Genomic DNA, 16945 nt, shown 5'->3' on the forward strand with positions numbered 1-16945 from the left:
ACCTCGAGACAAGCTAGGAGGTCTTAGGCTTAGATCAAATTTGTGCCGAAAAAAGGGTGTCCTGATTTCTACCTCCGACTAGATGGTATCCCTACAAATGTATGCTCATGAGGTTTCTTCTTAATTGAGGATCGAATTCACCATTTTCAAATATGGCTCATAGATGACCGAATTCTCGACTACTTTGTGATAAGGTCGTATGTCTAAAAGTAAACAAAACGAGTGAAAGTTATATTCCTTGTACTTCACAAGCACAAATCATCTAGTTTTGTTTACGTTTTAGACACACAACCTTATCACAAAATAGTCGAGAATTGTTTGCAACTGCTCGGACGACCAGAAAAATCTCCTTGAAATCCAAACAAAATCTAGCTGAATTTCGATCTGCACATTGTCTGAAGAATCTGAGCAAATTCGGGAAAGTTAACCCGTAAAGACCAGAGACAGGTTTTTTTTCGAAAATGGTCGTTCTCAGCACTGCCGTGGTCGATTTGGGGAAACTTGGCATATTAGTTAAAGGGAATAGTTGCTCTAAGTTTTGGTAAAGGTACCACCCCTTTGGACCTCTCCCCGTTTTCGTAAGACGCGAATATGTCTGTGTTTTTTGACGTAGAACTACGTTTTACTTTAGCATACCACACAGGGATGCAAACTGAAAAACTGGGACGAAATTTGACCCTTTTCAAATGCTTATAGGTCGGTTGGTTTTCAACCGATTTTCTTCATTCTTGCAGCAATCGATTGGAAAATTATACACGCACCTGCCCAAATGCTGAAAAATGTTGTTTGAATCTACGAACTATTGCACTACTGAAAATTGTCAAGCCTTGTTGAAATAAAAATAACGTCAAGAACGTCAAACAGAAGTGAATAAAATATAACGTCCTCCGATTGGTCGCTTGCTTGCTGTGTGTGTATGATATGGTATCATGTGTGTATGTGTGTATGATATGGTATGATGTGTGTATGGTATAATGATATGGTATGATGTGTGTGTGTCTATGATATGGTATGATTTGTGTGTGTGTGTGTGCTGCGTATGGTTTTTAACTCGGCACGATCTGCTAACTGCTGAATCCGGTTCACTAAATTCACAACCTTTCATTAGTAGACATTATAACCCAAGTAAAAATATTGGTTTTATCAAAGTTTTATAGCGCTCAATACAGCCAAAAAAGCGCTATAAAACTTTGATAAAAACAGTTGTGTTACTAGGGTAATGAAAAACTCAATGCATTTGTTAATAGTGTACGTAGTTCTACGTCATTTATGCGGTCGTGTCTTGGATACAACCTCCTACTTTTTCTTCTACTCTTTCGAATAAAAATGCTCGTGGACTTTAAAAATTTTCGTTTTGCAAATTGATCTGTAGTATTCCTGTCGTGACATCCCTATTCGAAACATTTTCATCGAATTGCTTCGATGAATGCTGCCCGACCCTGCAGTGAGCATTTGTTATTCTTTTTTGACATACTAAACGTCACTGTACTTGCATTTTTCTCTTCATCACACGCAAATCACTGCGGAAAACTTCGATTTTTCAATAAATCAGCGAGCGAAGAGTTTTCACTCGCTGTTTTTCCATCGATAACGGAAGTTAAATTTTTGTTCCAACGATGGACACATCGGCAATGTCGTTGAAATCAACAGAGGACATCCCGCTGGCGGACGATGATCTCGAAGGTGAGTCATGTAAAAGGGAGGAGTGCGTTTCCCTACCGCCCAGAAGAAAGTTTCGGTTCACTCCTTCGAGTGGAATTAGAAAAAAAAACCTTGAACCTTAATTTATGATTATTGAATTAAAACGAGTTTGAACGTTCTGCAGTGATCATCAACGACGACGAAAGCTCCAAATATATGCAAAACGGACGCTCGCTGGATTCCATCGCCAGCTCGTACACTAATGGAAACTCAAGTCCCCGCCACTTCCTTGAGGCGGAAGGTCCGGATGCGGACGAGCAAGAAGAACGAGCACGCCTCATAACACAGGTGCTAGAACTGCAGAACACCCTTGACGATTTGTCGCAACGCGTGGACAGCGTGAAGGAGGAAAATCTTAAACTGCGATCGGAAAACCAAGTTCTCGGTCAATACATCGAAAACCTAATGTCGGCCTCTTCGGTGTTCCAATCAACCAACCAAGGACAAACTTCCTCCGCATCGAAGAAGAAGTAAGACCTATTTTCAGCTTACTGTTGACTTCGAAAAATAGCAAGTGATAGGAGATTTCCGCAGACCAAAGAGAACAAAAAAAAACAACTCGTTTTCACAAAGCAGATTTTTCTTCGCGCTGGTGCTAGAGACATACACAACACATGAACAAAATATTGAAACGCTTTCACATTCAACGGATCGGTTGAAATAGCTTTGTATAGTTGGACAGTTAGTCCAAACGCGATGTGCAAAACAGGATTGTCGCTTATTCTGTTAGATAATGAATCAAAGTAACTATATATTACTATTATGATGAAAAGCATAAATTATGCACGTGAAAATTAGACACTATTACTAAGACACAAGATAAGTTGTCGCCTGAACAATAACGTTTAGTTTGCGCCGTTTCACGTAGATCGGAAGCTACTAATAGATTTTGTACGATGCGTAACACGTAGCCATGAAATTTCTGGTCGTTTAGGTATTATGTTGAGGCAAAGCTAGCCTCGAGTTTAAAAAAATTACCCTTCGGTTAACATAATTCTCTCCTCTCTCTATACATGAATGGTTAATACTCATAGATTTAACGATTTCCTTAACTATGCATTTGTTTATTATCTAAATATCGGATTTTAGTTCTTATATATATATGTATACGTTTAAGTTTTACGCAATATTGTGATCGAATAAGTCATTTATACTCTTTCTGATTAATAGATGTAATAAACCCTTCGCTTTTGATCAAAATGTTCGACCGTGATTTTATCAAATGCATTTCCCCACCCCCTGCTAAAACTCCTAGAAACAAAAAAAAACATTCAAAAGCTCTTTATTCTTATAAGAAACGGAAAAAGCTTTCGACAAATTTCTCAGCACAAACCGCGCACCCATCATATCAACAACACCGGCACTTGCTAGAGCGGTCAGCCGTGTTAGTGCAGATTGGCAGCCGCAGAGTCGGTCCGTAACTACGTCACCGGGTGCGAGAAGTGTAAAATCGCTAAAACAGTTTTGTGCAAAGTGGCCACAATTGCTTTTAAAGTGAACTTCGAACAACCAGGTAAGCGGTGCATATGTTTTTCGAGCAGCAAGCCGGTACAAGGTCGTGAAAATTGCGGAAGAAAAAACTCGATCTCCAAAGAAGGCGTCATTTTCGGCTCAAACTTTACTGCTGCTTCGTCGTCTCACGAGCCGGGCTAGAAAGATTTTGCTCATTGACAGCGGATGGAAGCTTTCACTTGATGAGCCTTTCGGGTATTGTGGTTTTCTTGAATAATCTGTTTAAAAACAACATAGTATGTTTTCCCCTGAGGCTGAAGTTGTTCAATGAGAATGTAAAATGAGAGAAAAGTTGCGAAAAAATATTCAAGAAATAACTTTTTGTTCGTAATGTAATGGCCTTTAATAGTGAATTTTATGGTTTCAATTTGAAGTGAAGATAATGTTATAGTGAAAATTTTTATGTACATGAAGTAAGGCATATGTATATATGCTTGTAACGTTTGATATATCTGTTCTACTTAGCAAATATATACAGGATAAAAATTTTCACGCGAACCAATAAATTTTATTATCTTTGAAATGAAAATTTTGAAATTTATTGTTGCTGGTTTTTCAGATGTCACTATTTTATTACGACAAATTCCAACGTATTTAACTTGTTTCGTGATTTGACAAGTTAGTTTATCAATGCAAATAAGAACCAAAACATGTAAAAGACTGTTGATAAAGCCCTATTTACTGCTGCTATTCGCATAACAGTCCTTGTAAAAGTCCTATATTTTCTTGTTTTTTGCGGAAATGGGTCCATTTTGGCATGCTCTACAAGAGTAGCTATTAAAATCGAGGTTGTGGGAATCAACCCTCACTTTTTTAATGGCTATTCTTGAAAAACATGCTAAAATGGACCCATTTTCGCAAAATTTACACAGGACTCGCAACTTTTACATGGGACTATTATGCGAATAGTGGCTTTTTAGGGCTTCCCACTCAGTGAAAATCTCCTACAAAATGCTGTCGCAAACTGCCAAAGCTCTTCTTTGCTTGGTATTGTAAACAATTGCGGTTCAGCAAAATCGATTATTGTGCATTGCAACACTTAGTCTGTTTACGTGTGTAAACCGCAACCACTATTGAAAAACTGAAGTTTCGCTGTCTTTTCAATCGTACCGAATGCTTAAATAAACCTGACTGTTTTTTAACAATTTATGTTTTTATTGTGTGTTATTTTTATATTGACTTCCGTCATTTTCAATTCGAATTTTCTGGAAATTCATGTATAAAGACTACGGTGCCAACCAAAAATGGTCATTTTCAGAAACCCTATAAAAATGTTCAAAAATTAACCCAACGGAGTGGGGTGCATGAAATTTCTGTTTACGAAACTTTTTTTTGTGGCAGATAGCTTAAGAACGCATGTAATGTCGAGATCTGGTATCATCTGAAGAAAAAAATCATGATTTTGGTGATTTTTTTAATTTCTAAAGGTCAAACTTCAATCGTTTCGCGCCACCCCGTTTTAAGTCCGATTGAGCTAAAATTTTGCACACGTGTTTTTTCGGGTTGGTGAACATTTTGTGTAGGGTTTTTCCTTAAATTTTCTGCTAATTTTTTTTATAAGTGATTGGCACCCTGATAAAAATTATAATTTTTTTTTCTTCACCTATCGTTTATTTGACACGGCACAAATACAATTTAATGTTTAACGGCGCCAATTATATCTGATGACTTAAAATCTTTAAGCAAATTTTTTATCCTCGCTGCCGACTACGAGCTAAAATTAAGTCTATCTTAAAACTAGCATATATTTTTCAATTAATGTTTTGTAGTTGAATGGTCGTCTGATGATCGTCGAATGGCCATGAATATGCAGCATGTATGGATTTGTTCTGCTAAGCCACGATGTTATGAGCTGGGACAGGGGCTTGTAATCCTCGGGTCCTGGAAGTATTGTGCGGGGTTCAGTTGCTGGTTATGGTTCGTTGTTGTTGTTCGCTGTTGTTCAAGCCAAGATATCACAAAAGGCCTCGGGTTCTCAGGTCCTGGCGGATTCGTGTGGGGTTCAGTTGATGATTCCAAAATCGAGGTCTATGACGTGTTCTTGCCGTTTTGTTGAATGTGGATGGAGAGGAATGGGACTAGACTGGGGCGTGGATGGATTTCAGGAAAATGTATATAAGGGACATGTAGGGTAGGTCACGACTCGCCAAGACATCACGAACAGGAACAGCTGGTCCTCTACCCTCGGCCCGGAGGGAAGTTATTAATTTAGACCTGGCGTCACGGTGTACAGGGCATGACCAAACAACGTGCTCTATGTCGTGATAACCTTCACCACAGGCACAGATACCACTTTCCCCGAGCCCAATACGACGGAGATGCGTATCAAATCTATAGTGATTGGACATAAGCCGCGACATCACGCAAATGAAATCTCGACCTACATCCAACCCCTTGAACCACGGGCTCGTCGATACCTTGGGGATAATGGAATGTAACCACCTTCCCAGTTCCCCTCTAGTCCAAGAATTTCGCCAACTGATGATTGTATTCTGACGTACAAGTGCGAAAAACTCATTAAAAGCAATTGGTTTTTCATAAATTTCACCGTTTGTTGCGCCCACCTTAGCCAAAGAGTCCGCTTTCTCATTACCCGGTATCGAGCAGTGAGAAGGGACCCACGCTAAGGTAATCTGATACGATTTTTCGGATAAAGCACTCAGATGTTCCCGTATTTTCCCCAGGAAATACGGAGAGTGCTTAACATCTTTCATCGATCGGAGAGCCTCAATGGAACTGAGACTGTCCGTAAAGATGAAATAATGGTCCGTGGGCATTTTTTCGATAATCCCTAGGGTGTAATGAATTGCAGCTAATTCTGCGACGTAAACAGAAGCAGGATTATCGAGCTTATGTGAGACGGTTAAATTGTTATTGAAGATACCGAAGCCAGTGGACCCATCGAGAAGTGATCCGTCAGTGAAGAACATATTGTCGCAGTTGATGTTTCGATATTTATTAGAAAAAATTTTGGGGATCTGCTGCACGCGTAAATGATCCGGGATTCCACGAGTTTCTTCTATCATGGATGTATCGAAAAACACAGTAGAATCAGAAGTATTTGATAAGTCGACACGATTTGGAATATTCGAAGAAGGGTTAATATTTTGGGACATGTGATTGAAATACAATGTCATAAAACGGGTTTGAGAATTAAGTTCGCTTAACCTTTCAAAATTTTCAATCACAGGACGGTTCAAAACCTCACATTTGATAAGAATACGAGAAGACAGGCTCCAAAAGCGAGTTTTCAATGGTAGTACTCCAGCTAAGACCTCCAAACTCATCGTATGGGTCGATTGCATGCAACCCAAGGCGATACGCAAACAACGATATTGTATTCGCTCCAGTTTGATCAAATGTGTGTTTGCTGCGGAGCGGAAGCAGAAACACCCGTACTCAATAACAGACAATATCGTTGTTTGGTAAAGCCTTATAAGGTCTCCTGGATGGGCTCCCCACCATTGTCCGGTTATTGTACGAAGAAAATTCACTCTTTGTTGACATTTTTTCATCAGATACCTCACGTGACAACCCCAGGTGCCTTTAGAGTCGAACCAAATACCAAGATATTTGTGTACCAAAACCTGAGAAATCGTTTTACCCATTAATTGTGTTTGAAGCTGAGCAGGTTCATGCTTCCTAGAAAAAACTACTATCTCAGTCTTCTCCGGAGAGAATTCGATACCTAGCTGTAAAGCCCAAGCAGACAAATTGTCCAAGGTATCTTGCAATGGTCCTTGCAAATCGGCAGCTTTGGCCCCTGTAACAGAGATTACACTGTCGTCTGCAAGTTGTCTTATCGTGCATGAATTTGCCAGACAATCGTCGATGTCATAATTATAATTTTTATGGATAATGAGTAAAATAAATTAAATCATTTTTTCAGTAAATTTGAAATAAATTGGCAAACCAAAATTGAATCAAATGCAGTTTGTAGACTAAAACATAGCCATTTTGATTGAGAACTCTTATATGATAACCTAATCTTTATAAACATTGAGGGGTTATATACCTTTTTGCGAGACAAAAGAAAGCAAAATTTGGATTTTTTTAAGCGTGTAGCACTATTTTTTTGCATAAAAATAGTAGGTAATTTTCTGAAAGTTATGTTAATCAACAACAAAAAACACGTTCGTTCGTAGGAAATACCAATTATTTGTGGATACAGCAATTAGTTTCTTCAAGCTGTTTTTTGCAGAGGTTTATGGTATTCATGATAGAGACCCAGCAGATCAATTGAAATAAAAAAAACTCACTATCTCATTAGTTTAGGACTGTGCCGGGTATCTGAACGATCATTCTCATAAGTATTTAGTTTTCAGTGCAAACTAAACCATTTTTCTTAAAAAAAAAACATGTTTTGAGCGCTAAAAATTGCGTTAAACAATTTTTTTCTGCAAACTTAAACTTCGTGTATCAAAAAACGATCAAAAAAAAACGACCGTGTTATTTAATGACGAACATTTGAAAAACGACAATGTCATTTTTTGAAAAATGTTTCGAGATAAACACGTATAAAGTTTCAAGTTTAGCCTGTGCGGCCGTCACGAGTCGCGCTTCAAATCGCTTTAACTTTCTTTCTATTGCTCAGATGTTGATGAAAATTTGTGAAAATGTTCTTAGAAAGTTGTACTTAAAAAAATGCAATAATTTTTTTTCGGTTTTTCTGAAAACTAAAAAGGTATACAACCCCTTAATACATATGATTTTAGGTAATTTAAAAATTTTGCTTAATTCAATTCCTTAAGCTTTATAATGTAGATCATTTTGGTTCTTCCAACGATTTCGAAAACTGAATATTACTTCATTCGAAACCTTGATCTGTATCCGACATCAACATACGCCTAAACCGATTCTTTTGATTTTGATTCGTTTTCGAAATTGTAGAATAAAAATGACAGCCTCTTTTTTATTGTGTCCAGATATTATTACCAGTTCAATGAATCACCCTAACGTGTACACGCTCAGCCCGCGGCCACGGTTGCGTACCCCTGTGGCTGATCACATGAAACGTGAAAAATGACAGCGAGGGTAAGACGCGAGGAAAAACAAAATGGTGTGCGCTTGTTTTTGACACAATGTTGCGCTAGGGTTTCGCGGTACGTGAAAAAGTAAAATATTGCGGAAAAAATCCTCGACCGCTATCCGGAAGCGATTTCAATCGACGGCAGCTTTGTCCGGACATTTCCGGAATGTGAAAACAAGTGCCGACGTGTGACAGTCTGTGCACAAAATTCAGAGGTAATTATGCCGACTTGCAGTGAATCGAGAGCTGTAAGACAGCGCTGAAAAATGCGTTTTTGTGAATTAAATATTTATCTCGTCGGACAAAGAATGTGAAAAAGTGCAGTTTATAGAGAGACGATTAGTTTACGGCATAGTCCGGTGCATTTCCGGCAGTTTTTTCGGGGTAAAATAGTTGTTTTCCTAGTGGATGTCTAGACTGGAAAGGCGGGAGTCTCCTTTGAGGCAGGAGCTTTGATGCAAGCATTTTTTTTTCTTTTTTCGTCGGCTTCGCTGTCGTCGCTTGCTATATACTCGTGGGTTAGCAAGGATGTGAAGCGATGCATGCACGCGGGGGATCGAAGATGGCTTTGCCGCTGTTTCTTGCGCGAACATTGTACAGTCGCGGACTGTTTTTGCGATTGGAGGTATGCTACCTGCCTACTGATTTCCCAAGGGTGTCTCCAAATTTTTGATGCAATGTGTTATTCTTCTTCTTCTTTGGTTTGATTTTGTTGGCCTGAGGACAATGTGTTATGATGCTAGAGGAAAATCAGTGTTGTATTCGTTTGCGCTGTTTGATTTTGTTGCCAAATTACATTTGGACTATTTTCATACCTATGCAATTTCATACGCATCAGATCTTTTTATACGCCTAACAGTGCAAATTTAAATTTCTCGCATTTGATAAAACGGAACGAGTCAACTAATGGTGTTTTCATACCAATATTACAAAAGATCAAAATAATGGTCGCAGTGGTCCAAATCTTACAAAATATAATATCCATAGTATACAATTATCTAATGCCAGCATTCGCACTACAAAGGTGTTTTTATACAATTTGCCGTACAATTGACGAGAACACGCCAACTTCTAACATTCGCACTATTAAAGTTGCCTGCTACTGCAACTAAATCGTTTCCTACAAAATAGGTATGTTAATTCTCCGCTGCACATACCGATGCCAAAAGTTTTGTTCGAATGCGATGCCAGTCAAAACCCATTCCCATCTGCGGTGGAAATGGGTCGCATGGGAACTGTTTGTAAATATTTGACCTTGAAATGATTGATAGTGATAATCATATCGTATCACGAAGCTGCACCTTCAACAAATGGTGTTTCATAACCTCTAAATGCTTGAGAATAAAACATAATTAAAAAGTCGACTTGCCGGTTTATGTGAATTCTTTGTTTCAGATAATAAGGAAAATATCATCACATCAAATTAGAATACGTGTTCAAAAGAAACGAACCATATTCACTGTTTACAATTGTATCATAATCGGTGCAAATCGGGATCAGCCCCGTACGGACAAACAACTCGCGACCTAATATGGATGAACTTGGCGATCAACCGGTTCCTCCGCCGGTCCAGGCCGACACGCCAGCTGTCGCCAATGTTGAAGCAGTGGAAGACGCTGTCGAGAATGAAACGAAGAACATTGCTGAGGTCGAGGAAAAAGATGCCGTTGATGTCGCACAAAAAGACATCGTTGATGTTGAAGATCCGCCGCCCGCTATTGAAGAAGAATCACAGGCATCTTCCTCAGTAGCTGGAACGGATGAAGTTGAGGGTCAACAGCGGGCGTCAGTTGCGACTAAAAGTGAAGACGAATCCCAAGATATAAACGTCAATGAACCAGGAATCACGGCAGCAGTAACAACACCAGCAATCAGTCAGGAGGAATCTAAGGTTGAGGAAATGGAAGTGGACACCAGCCCTGTTCCAGAGACAAAAGAAGAAGAGGAGAAGGAGGAACCAATTGAAAAGGACAGTGATGGCAACGATGAAGGTGGTGGTGACAACGTCACGGAAGAACCCTCTCCAACGCCAGCAGAAACGACAGCAAGCAAAGACGATAAAGACAGCTTTACACCGACGCTGGAATCAGTGGAAGAGAAAGGAGAAAGTCAGTGCGTCGAGCAGGAAAATGAGGAAGAAGGAGCCACTGGTGCTGCGAGTAGTAGTCGCCCAGATAGTGCTGCAGCGGGAGACTTGCTGGATGACATAGAGATGACGAACGTTGATGAAAGTCGGCACCATGGCGAAGGCGAACCTATGGATGAAACGGATAAATCACTCGACCGATCTACAACTGCTACGTTGGATCCGTTCGATCAAGTCAAGCACGCGGAACAGTCTAAAGACGAGTCCTCGATGCAGAACGAAAGCGGGGCAGGGGACGACGTGACGATGACTAGTACTGAGGTGGACGAAACACCGCAGCCAGAGAATGATTCGACGGTTAACAATACCACCACATCCGCCGCTGAGAATGCCGACGAGAGTGTAGCCGAAGGTTAGTAATTATTCTTTCATTGTGTTCTAGATATTTATATTTGAATTGCTTTTTTTGCAACAGATGGAGTTGTCGAGCTAACCGAGGGCGAAGGAGTTGATGAGAATGTTTGCTTGCTGCCGGATGATGAGCGCGAGCTATCCGAAGCGGACAAGGAACGTGCCAGAGTCGTTCGTGAAGCGGCCGAAGAAGCCGAGAAAAGTCAAGACGGATTGGATAAAACCGGCGAAGAATCAACGGAAAAACCAACGATGAACGATAAACCAGCAGAGGAAACAGTAGATGAAGTTGATGGAGAGGAAAAAGCAACTGAGAAGGAAACAACCGCCGAAAAAGAGACAGACGGCGGCGAGGTCGAAACCACTGACTTAGAAAAGGAACCGTCGCCTGAGGTGCGGCTGGAATCTGGTGCCGAGCAAGTTGAAGAGATAGAAACCGAACAGGACCATGCCGCTGATGCGCCTCCACAAGTGAACCAAATCCGAGAGGTACCGGAGCCGATGGAGCAAACCTGCTTGAAGTGTGCTACGTCCAAAGTCTGCGAATATAGCTTGATACAGGAAGATGGAGAGGAGGCAAAGTTCATCTGCACCTTTGACTGTGTCCAATCGATGCGGACCGAAACTCCCGGAAAATATGTGCTCGTTCAGAAGAAGGTGGCAATCGTACAGATTTTTGACTGCGAAAAATCTTGCGCTCGTTGTGACAAGAAAACCACCTGCAAATATCGTTATCAGAGTGGAAAGCCTGAAGGTGACGAACGCTATAAGTACCTTTGCGATACAAAATGCGTCGAACATCTGACTTCAATTAATGGTGAAAAATACGTGCTGAAGAGAAAGCGCTATCTAGTGGACGAAAAGTCTGAAGCGGAAGAGAAAAAGTGCATTCAGTGTAATGAGATTAAAAGTTGCAAGTACTACTTTTCTCAGGATGAGGATGAGTTGTTTATCTGTCACGAAGACTGCTTGAATTTGCTGATGACCGAGCATCAGGATCTGTTCCGTTTAAAGCGACGCTCTGTGCGAGTTCGGGACCTACCCAAAAGAATTCCTAGCGAGCCGGAGCCTCCGGTAGAGAACACAAAGGCAGTTGCCCGTACGGAGGAGGAAGCCGAACATGCTCGGCTGGATCGAGATGCTAGTTATATGAGACGCTGCGCACAGTGTTTTGCACTGATTCAATTGACCGAGAAAACACTACAATGGGAAACGCTTGATTTCTGCAACGAGAAATGCTTGGGCGTGTATCAAAACTCAGTCGGCTCTAACTGTGCCATGTGTAGTAACTCGGTTTCAGTGACCAGTCTGGGTAAATATTGCGTTCGATTTGGTTTCGATGTACGACAGTTCTGTCGTTCTAGTTGTCTGGATCAGTACAAGAAAAATTTGAAAGTTTGTTCCTACTGTCAGCGGGATATCACCATCGGTGAGCTCGGATTTCTGGCACCGGTGGGTGATAAAGGTCTATTTAAAGACTTCTGTACTCAGAATTGTTTGAAGAAATACGAGGAAGTGCTAGATCCCAGCAAAAAACAAGTTCCACATGTATGCGCTGTTTGTAACCACGAGAAAGTTACCAAAATCAACGTAATGCTGGACAATCGAGAACATTTTTTTTGCAGTACCCCGTGCTTTTCGGCGTTCAAATTTGTCAACAATGTTAACCCGGATGAGTGTGCCATGTGTAAAACCTACTTCGAGCGAAAATCGGCCGATTGTTTCACAATCTTTACTGCGGATAGAGGTCCAGAAGGGGCACCGTTCTGTTCGAAAATATGCATGAATCTCTACATCATCACCAACCGGAAGATTGTGTCGTGCAACTGGTGCAAGGTGAAGAAATACAATTTTGACATGATCCAGAAAGTAGTTGGTAACATGGCAATGTGTTCGCTCAACTGTCTGACACTGTGTGAAGTGTCAGTAAATGCTCTGTCCATGAAACAGATTCATTGCGATCACTGTAAGCAGCTGAAGACGCCACAGTATCACCTAACGATGAGCGATGCGAGTGTGCGCAATTTCTGTACCTATCAGTGCGTGATGTCCTTCCAGAGCCAATTCAACAAAACTCCTCTGACTATTGACTCAGAGGAAATCCGCAACGCCCCGGTACCTACAGGGCTGCCAAAGCGTGTCAAAAAGTCCGCAACACTTCCGGCAGCAGCTCTTGCAGCTGCTGCGGGCTCTTCATCTCTGCCACAATCGCCGCCAGTTCATTTGCCACAAAAGAAAGGGCGTCCGCCACGAACTGCAGCTGCAGTTGCAAATGCTGTTATGACTTCTGGTGATTTACCTGTGATTTCATCGGTGCAGTCACTGGCAGGACAGGTTGGTAATGCTAATCGATCAACACGTTCCAAAGGAGGTCGTCCTACTGTGACTCCTACAACACCGGGAATGGATTTGCCAGAATTACGAGTTTCACTGGAACCACTTAGCGTCCAATTGACAACTTCCGCCCCGCAGCGTTTCGAAGCACCGGAACCTCCTCCACCGAAGGTGGAACTAAAAACACAAATCGTCACAGTCCCTGCTGTTCCACCAGTGGTCGCCAACGCAGGTACAATGTGCAAACCGATCCAACAATCGAAAGCGGTCAGCTGTAGACCAGTTCAGTGTAATGTCGAATGCCAAACTGAAGATTGGCTGCAAAGACGGATTGTCATTCCGATTCCTGTTCCCATCTACGTCCCAACACCAATGCATATGTACTCGTTACCTGTACCAATTCCCGTTCCTTTCCCGCTTCCAATACCCGTTCCAGTTTTCATTCCAACCACGCGCAATTCCGCTGCTGGCATCATGAAGGAAATCAAAAAAATCCAAGACAAAATGCCTACCGATCCTTACGAGGCAGAACTTTTGATGATGGCTGAGATGGTCGCCGGTGACAAGAAGAAAGACGATAGCGATTCCGACTCCGAAGAAGATACTGGTGATCAGTACGCAACCGGAACCGCCGATCACGGAATGGAAAACAATACCTCCTTTAACGAAGATCTGGTCCAGATTGCTCTAAAAATGGCCTCGAACGATTTCGAAGACCCGCCAGTTGATTTGGAATCAGCTATGCAGGCTAACACAATTGCTCCGCAACCCCCGAGCCACCACGGGTACGATGATGGTTCGCAGCAACAACTGCATCACCAGCAATTAATGATGCTCGAGCAGCAACGACAGGCTCAGGCCATAGCCCAAAGAGGCGGTCGTAAACGAGCTCAAAATTCTCGTGCGAACAACAACAATCGTCAGCAGATATCACCCAACAAACGCATCAAACGGGAACAGATCAGCGAACCCTCGCCGGAACCACCTCGAGAACCGGCGGAAAAACCGGACGCCAACATGTGTCTCAAGTACACGTTCGGTGTGAATGCCTGGAAGCAGTGGGTTCTCACTAAGAATGCCGATCTGGAGAAGAGCACAATCCGAAGAAAACCCTTCAAGTCCGAAATACTCCAACTGACGGCGGATGAGCTCAACTATTCCCTCTGTCTGTTCGTGAAGGAAGTACGAAAGCCAAACGGTACCGAATATGCACCCGACACAATCTACTATTTAGTGTTAGGTATGTGTGGAATTACTTCAAATTTAAAAACTTATTGATTGATTTCTTTTTCTTTTGTTTAGGTATTCAACAGTACTTGTTTGAGAACGGACGGATCGATAATATCTTTACCGATCCGTACTACGAGCGCTTCACCGACTGTCTGGATGAAGTGGCAAAGAAATTCTCTGTGCTATACAATGATTCCCGTAAGTTACTGTTGTTTTGCAGTGTTGACATTTTTACCTTAACCTTTTTTTTACAGAGTACATCGTAACTCGTGTCGAAGAAGAACATCTCTGGGAGTGCAAACAGCTTGGCGCCCACTCACCCCATGTCCTGCTCAGCACGTTGATGTTCTTCAACACGAAACATTTCAATCTGACGGTAGTCTGAATAAGCTTTTTTCTCTATCTTGAGTAATTCAATCAATTTTATATATTGAACCCACAGACGGTAGAAGAGCATATGGAACTCAGTTTTTCGCACATTATGAAGCACTGGAAGCGAAACCCGAACCAGGGTGGTGCCAAAATGCCCGGATCACGGAATGTACTGCTGCGATTCTATCCTCCTCAGTCGTCCCTAGGTATGTTTATATTTTGCTAGTAACAGAATCGTTTAATAATCATTCCCTTTCCCACACAGCTGCCAACTCTAGGAAGAAGAAAGTCTACGAACAGCAGGAGAACGAGGAAAACCCCCTGAGGTGTCCGGTAAAACTGTACGAGTTCTACTTGTCGAAATGGTAAGGACAGTAATGTGGAAAACGGTAAAAACATTTCTCATTCGATTTCTTTTACAGTCCCGAGAGCGTCAAAACGCGCAACGACGTGTTCTATCTCCAACCAGAACGATCCTGTGTGCCTGATTCACCCGTCTGGTACTCGACACAGGCCCTTAGCAAGGAGGCTCTGAGCAAAATGCTGCACCGCGTGAAGATGGTGAAGGAAATCAACATCGCCTTACTCACCAGCTAATGAAACGAGACGCACTATGACGAGGATAACGCTAGCAACACCACCACCAGTTCCAACGCAACCACCACCACCGGGGCCAGCTTCTGTTCCACGATGAATAGCGTGGCCAATGCGCTCAGTTCACTTCCCTTTCGAACACTTCAATCGTCACTCCAGCAGCTACAGCAAAACCATCAAAATCAACAGTCCGCTGCAACTCAACAGCAGCAGCAGCAACAACAAAACCACTATTCCCAACATCATAACAGCAGCAATGTTCAGAACTCTTCGGCAACGGCGGCAGGTCAGCCGCCGGCCAGTTTCATGGCCAACAACACGACACATCCACCTCCTCCGCCAGACTACGATTACTACTACAATGACTACTACCGCCGCTGGAGTGGCATCATGAATTTCTACAAATAACATAATGGAGAGCAACTGGAACGGAAACGGTGTGTAGGTAAGCAAAGTTAATTCTCGTCACCGTTTTAAGAAAATCAGATAAAAACGAGTGATTAAGATCAATGTATCCAAATAGAGGAGGAAGCACGATACGGAGATCTCAAAACGTGCAAAGCACCACTCGTAAAAAAAAAAAAGAAAAATGAAGAGAAACACTTCCTCCGCTGTCACAAGATGGAACGAACTATAAGTTTTTTCAGTTTTTCACTATTTTTCGTTAATTCAATTTTGAGTTAGCGTAGAAAACCATTAACCTTGTCGCCAGTCGATGTGGCCGGATGTCTGTTTTTAGTGCTTTCAAGTTTAAGGCAAGAGACTCTATATTTTTTCAAGTAGAAGCGTAGACACAATAAATGAATTGAGCAGAAGTATGAACGGCAGGAAGTTTCCTTTTTTGTAAATATTTTCCTTAACTGCTTGTAGCGATAACTGCACTCAACTGAACATAGCAATTTAACAGAAACAAATCAAGAAAAAAATATTAAAGATAAATACAAACATACAAGTCAGTGGAATCGAGATAAGAAGAGTACATAGTTTTTAGGTGGCAATGAAACAAAAAGAATAATTACTACACACATATTAGTATATACCTAACAGCTAAACACATTTTATTGTTAGAAGCAAATTTGAGCTCTTCTCAGTGCTGGGAGATTTTGTTTTTTCGCTGTAAAAGCAGGCAAGCTGGCGTATTTCGGTTGTTTTCTTCTTATTAGAAATTTCGTTTTCTTTTTATCAGGGCATCGAACTGAGCGAGTAATAGATACTGATAACTAATAGCAGAAATGTTCTAGTTTCAAAGGCATTACAACATTATCACTACAGAGAGATGGATATTTTCCAGTGTAAAAATAGTGTCAAGAAATGGACAAAAATAGTCACAACAAACAGACAAAACACTATTCATCGGAGAACGTGCAGATTTAAAAATAAAATATAAGATAATAACGCGCTGATGTAAACGATAAGACCAGTTGAAGAAGGAACCCATCTCTGGATTTCACTCTTTGGAGGCCGGTACTGGAGATGTCACCTGAACGGAGGAGGTTAAAATTTATACTTGATAGTTTCCTCGTGATTCTTGGATCTTGGCTTCTCATCATTCGGCTTAAATGATACTTGGACTTTGAATCTTAAAATGCCATGTTTTTTTTAATTTTCTTTGGGTTGCTTGTCAGATTTTTCAACAAATAATCGTATATCGTGAAAAAGTTTATCATCAAACTACC

The 16945-nt window shown here is 41.5% G+C and overlaps 2 protein-coding genes across 3 annotated transcripts; both read left to right on the top strand.

Annotated features, from left to right (window-relative positions):
- The first annotated feature begins 1479 nt into the window (after window positions 1–1479).
- On the top strand, window positions 1480–2901 carry LOC129727937 (short coiled-coil protein homolog). The gene is made up of 2 exons (XM_055686228.1): window positions 1480–1683; window positions 1826–2901. The coding sequence occupies exons 1-2, from the start codon at window positions 1617–1619 to the stop codon at window positions 2173–2175; spliced, it is 417 nt and encodes a 138-aa protein (XP_055542203.1). The 5' UTR covers window positions 1480–1616; the 3' UTR covers window positions 2176–2901.
- Window positions 2902–3071: 170 nt separating this feature from the next.
- On the top strand, window positions 3072–16664 carry LOC129729463 (zinc finger MYM-type protein 4). Of its 2 annotated transcripts, none has more exons than XM_055688048.1 (8): window positions 3072–3214; window positions 9638–10740; window positions 10804–14313; window positions 14376–14501; window positions 14558–14679; window positions 14746–14881; window positions 14941–15040; window positions 15098–16664. In XM_055688048.1, the coding sequence occupies exons 2-8, from the start codon at window positions 9774–9776 to the stop codon at window positions 15270–15272; spliced, it is 5136 nt and encodes a 1711-aa protein (XP_055544023.1). In that variant the 5' UTR covers window positions 3072–3214; window positions 9638–9773; the 3' UTR covers window positions 15273–16664. The 2 variants fall into 2 exon arrangements, with proteins under 2 accessions (XP_055544023.1, XP_055544022.1); XM_055688047.1 differs by lacking the exon at window positions 3072–3214 and adding an exon at window positions 8253–8457.
- The last annotated feature ends 281 nt before the right edge of the window (window positions 16665–16945 follow it).

This window comes from Wyeomyia smithii, chromosome 3, assembly GCF_029784165.1.
Source record: "Wyeomyia smithii strain HCP4-BCI-WySm-NY-G18 chromosome 3, ASM2978416v1, whole genome shotgun sequence".
In the NCBI taxonomy this organism is placed as follows: domain Eukaryota; kingdom Metazoa; phylum Arthropoda; class Insecta; order Diptera; family Culicidae; genus Wyeomyia; species Wyeomyia smithii.